Source organism: Suillus bovinus (genome assembly GCF_016758785.1).
Source record: "Suillus bovinus strain UH-Sbo-P2 chromosome Unknown EDB93scaffold_373, whole genome shotgun sequence".
NCBI lineage: Eukaryota > Fungi > Basidiomycota > Agaricomycetes > Boletales > Suillaceae > Suillus > Suillus bovinus.
The window spans coordinates 514-5,516 of NW_024542429.1; the positions used below are offsets into that span (position 1 = coordinate 514).

The 5,003-nt window shown below is 45.7% G+C and overlaps 1 protein-coding gene across 1 annotated transcript; it reads left to right on the forward strand.

The window, feature by feature from the left end:
- Positions 1-1,566: 1,566 nt before the first annotated feature.
- EDB93DRAFT_1193755 (uncharacterized protein) lies at positions 1,567-2,458 on the forward strand (the record flags this gene model as incomplete). The annotated part of the gene is given in 5 exon segments (XM_041450870.1): positions 1,567-1,634; positions 1,690-2,131; positions 2,235-2,302; positions 2,388-2,422; positions 2,433-2,458. 2 exon segments carry the CDS (start codon positions 1,567-1,569, stop codon positions 2,129-2,131), a joined length of 510 nt encoding a protein of 169 aa, XP_041300559.1. The 3' UTR covers positions 2,235-2,302; positions 2,388-2,422; positions 2,433-2,458.
- Positions 2,459-5,003: the final 2,545 nt, after the last annotated feature.

Here is a 5,003-nt window from a genome sequence, read left to right on the forward strand (position 1 = left end):
TATCCGCATTTGCTTATGTAAGCAGGGTCGCCCCTGTCCTGTTGCCTCACTCAAAGGTTGATTTTTTCAGCCTTCATATGACTTGCCTGGCTTCAAATGAAACTTGATTCTAAGGTTATTAACCACCCTGGACGCGATGGCAATGCTTATTTTGTCCGAAAAAATCATGTTTCAGAGTCATGCTACCCCCTCCCCCTACCTACTCCACCATGAAGCATGATTTCATGTATATACTGATGTAAAAAGGATTTGAATAGTGTTTTTGGATCATAAAAATAGATTGAAGATGTGTTCAAAGTGTTTTTGGCCAATATGAAATGTAATGTGTAAGTTGACCTCATACCCCCCCTCAAAGATCGATTTTTCTGGCCTTCCCATGACTTGCCATGACTCCAAATCCATTTTTCCTGGGGGCTCTTGATAGCTGCGAACAAGATGGTCAAGCCCGAATTGTCAGAAAAAATCAGGTGGTCGAGATACAGAAGGTCCTCCTCCCCCCCCCAAACTCACATATCTTCCTATTATGTAAATACCGGTATGTAAAAGGGTGTCCCTACTGTTTTCCAATGATATAAATCGATTTAAAATAATACCAGAGCGATTTGAGACCATACAAAGTGACATGTGCGAATTTGTCACATACCCCCCTCAAAGATCGATTTTTCTAGCCTTCCCATGACTTGCATGCCCTCCAAAAGCATTTTTCCAGGGGGCTCTCAATGTCCCTGAACACGATGGTAAAGCCCAATATGTCAGGAAAAATCAGGTTGTCGAGATATAGAATGTCCTCCTCCCCCCCCCCTACCCCCTATATCGCACCACACTCAAATCTGACTCAAGACCGATACTGAAAATAGTGTTCCTACTGTTTTTCAGTCGTACAAATCGATTGGAGATGGTCCCAGGGTGTATAGAGGTCGCCAATATTGCGGTTTGGTGGAGAGGAAAAAAAGTCAGTATTTCGACCATATCTCCATATTCCAACCGCCGTTTTTCTTAATTCTTGGTTCATATGATTCCTGGAAGATGCCTCTAAATGATGTACCAGCCCAGGAAAAGATATTTTTTCCAAAGTTTGAAACCTATTTCTGTTTTGACCATATAAATGATGTACCAGCCCAGGAAAAGATATTTTTTCCAAAGTTTGAAACCTATTTCTGTTTTGACCATATAAATGGACCACCCCTTGTTTTGCACATTTTTGACATTTCTCAAAATGTGCAAAATGGACCCCCTTTGTTTCGCACATTTTTGACATTTCTCAAAATGTGTAAAATGACCACCCTTTGTTTCGCACATTTTGAGAAATGCCAGAAATGTGCAAAATGACCACCCTTTGTTTCGCACATTTTGAGAAATGCCAGAAATGTGCAAATGGACCACCCCTTGTTTTGCACATTTTTGACATTTCTCAAAATGTGCAAAATGGACACCCTTTGTTTTGCACATTTTTGACATTTCTCAAAATGTGCAAAATGACCACCCTTTGTTTTGCACATTTTTGACATTTCTCAAAATGTGCAAAATGGACACCCTTTGTTTCACACATTTTTGACCTATCTCAAAATGTGTAAAATGGATACCACTTGGTTTGCACATTTTGAGAAATGCCAGAAATGTGTGAAATTGCACATGTGAGTTAGGCATAACCTTGGGCTAACCCCATCCTATTTAACAAAATGTGCTTAGAATCTATTTTGACGATCCTGCCCTCGGCTCCGATGATCTCAATCACGTCTCACAGATGTTCATTTCCGACAAAGCGGGGAAGAATTGCCATGAGCATGACTTGGGGTTGGTCACTCGCATGCATGATTCGATCCAGTGCCTATCGAATCTCCCCTACATCGCTCTTCTTCTTGACCTGAATGCAAAACCAAAGCTCAGTGTCACGTTCCCAGAGAAGGAGCCAAATCACGCTGAAACGGATCGATGTCTGCGGATCTACGCTTCGGGAATAAGCCAAACCACATTTCCGTTCTTGAGCCAACATCCCGAAGTTGCAAGCCGGCTGCGTGGGCTTGTCTCTCGGCAGAAGGAGGCACCATCCCAAACCACTCTCGAACCCCTGGTGAAATTTGGGAGTACTGCTAGGCTACGCAACTTGCAGTGGGAATTACAAGATGCATGATAATTCAATACAACTGGGATCATAACTAAACGATTGCACGTATGTTTCTGTGTATAATAGATCATGATTGTAGTGTTGCTGGTCTGTTCAATCTGTTTCCACCCTTTGTGACCTTGTAGTTTTGCAATTCTTCATTTCACCTTTTCACTTCGTCAGCTGTTGCAATCCTCTACTCCCGGAGAATTTGGTTGGTTTATCAACACGACACTTGAGCATAAATGAAGGTCTCAATTGTGCTAATTAAACACCCACCGCAACTCGGTGATTGGTCATCACAACTGAGTCGCTATGATACAAACTAGAGTTACTAGACGCATTCCCCAAATGGCGTGTTGCGCGAACCATAAACACAGCTACCACTGCGGAAACGAGAAAATGACCAGACAGTACCCACCTTGACAATAGGGGACGGATATATCAAGTTCAAGATTTATGATCACCGCCGTTTCATCCGCCCTCATCACGTACATGGAGGGCAAACACACCAAATGAGACAGTAACCAAGTTGTTATATTCCAGTTCGTGCGTTATGGTCCAAACAGTAATAACAAACATCATGAGTCACTCCGAAGGTAAAAATGAACAAGTCCATCGTTGCATGCAACAACAATCGTCTCAGTGAAGGTAACACAGATAACCCACTACTATCATGAATGTCAGTGTACAGGTATATTAGCATATGCAAGGCTAAAGGATATAGTCAGCAGCACAGTGGATTCATGAGAGGAAGATCATGGCGAAGAGGGTACCAGTGACACCGGCAAGGGTCGAAACGCCAAGAGCGACAGCACCGCCGCTGTGGGTTGCAGCGGCAGCACCAGCCGTGTTCGAGCCAGTCGAAGAGGCCTTAGCGGTAGCGCCGCTCGCTGAAGCGGAGACACCGGTAGGGGTGACTGTGGCGAGGCCAGTATAGAGGGCGGAGCTGGCGTAAGTCACGCAGTTGGACGAGGCGGGAGTGAAAGCGGTGTAGGGTGGGTCGACGACGCCGGAATTTGGTTGAGTGTAAGTCATGGTAACGCCGCCGGTGACGTAGAGACCAGCAGGAATCTTCAGGTCGGAGTCGCAAACCTCGAAGGTACCGTTCTGGGCATTGTTGGGCATGTTGTAAGAACATCCCATGCGGTCGTAGATGTTCTGGCAGTAAGCGGACTGGTTTGCGCTGCTAGAAGCAGGATCACAGATTGTGATACAAAAGGCATCGCCACCCATGAAGCTGTGGTTCGTGAGCACGAAAAAGAGAACTGACCCGAGTTCAACGACTTACTTCGTCCAGTCGATAACTTGCTGGTAGGAGTTGTTGTTGCCACCGTTGCTTGGGAACGCGTTGGAGTACATCAAACCTCCGAGAGGATTCCCACGCTGAATGACCAAGTCAGTTCAACTCTAATCGACAAATGTGGAAGACTCACAAGGTCAGCACCATGAGGGTCGAGTTCTCCTCCATAGTCTTGAGCGTTCATGTTAACCTGAGTCTGGTCGATAAAACCAGCGATTTGAATGTACTCCGATGTGACGAGATACTGAACACCCTGAAGGGCACCATTGGGAATGAGACGAGTGCCGTGACCAGGCTTTGTGCACCATGCAACCTCCTCCTGTTCAGTATCGCCGATAGTGGAGTTGGGGATGGGTGGTGCCCATAAGCAGAAATCTAAAAAATAATGTGGACGTTACGAATGAACACATGCAGTGTTGTTGACAAGAGAACGCACCGTCGATGTGGTTCACCATTGAGGTTTGGCACAAGGAATTCTGGTTCTCTGTGGTGGAGTTACAGATGTTGTAGCCTGTCTGAGGGCCACGGATAGCAGCGGTGTTGTAGTCGACTTGGTAAGGCTTGAAAATTTGATCCTATGTGAACACAGTGCATAACGAAAGAGGACCTGAAGCTCACGATTCCTGACGGGTATGCATAAGTTTTGTCGACAAGTGGTGTTGGGTCGGCCGGATCAGGTTGAGCAGAAACGAATTTTGAAGTCGCGGCGATGGCTAGAAGGACGGAAAGAGTGGAGCGAGACATGTCTCAAAGTCAATGGTGGTGAGGAAACAAAGAACGTTCTGGTTTTATAATGGAGTTAGGAAGCGAGTAAAAAAAAATGGGGCAAAACACGCACTCGGTTATTATATATCCAAGGCTCAAAAATAATTTTAGACACCGGAAATAGAACAGGGACTGCTATACTTAGATCACGTCACCGTTCATGAGGCTTCCTACATGCTTGTTCGTCCTGCAGAGTGTGCTCTGAGGCCTCCTACGTGCTTGTTCGTCCTGCAGAGTGTGCTCACAATAATGTGGCCTCAAATTTATGGTATACACTTACCTGCATCGTGGATGCGACTGATCAATGATGTCGTTTATGTAAAGAAGTCGTGGATCGTTCAACAGTGGGTCATCAATGAGCTTATAGCTATGGTATTCTGCGAGCTGCTCCTGTGTCATCACACCAGTTCGACAACACGTCATGTATTCATGTGCGTCATTCCTCCTTTCTATCACGAGCCCCTATAAAGTTTGGGTCTTTATAACACTCCACCGGCCCCACCCTCCTCACCGTCAACTTCACACCATGGACAAATTATCTTCTGTTATTGCTGCTCTCGCCGCAGGCAAGCTCCCCACCCAGAAGCAGGTGGATACTGCAATCGACTGGACACTCCAGAATATTGTCGCCAGCGTCGAATCTCCCGAAACAGGAAAGATCAGCGAGCCGGGCAAAGTTCTTGCGCGCGCTATACAAGACCTCCTCATTGCCTATAAAAAACTTGGGAACAATAAAAATTGTGAGCATTTCAACTTCCCTCAATCCTCAAATCTGATTGCGGTACAGATGACAACCTCTTGCAACAAGTTCTCTGGCACCTCTCTGAGGGA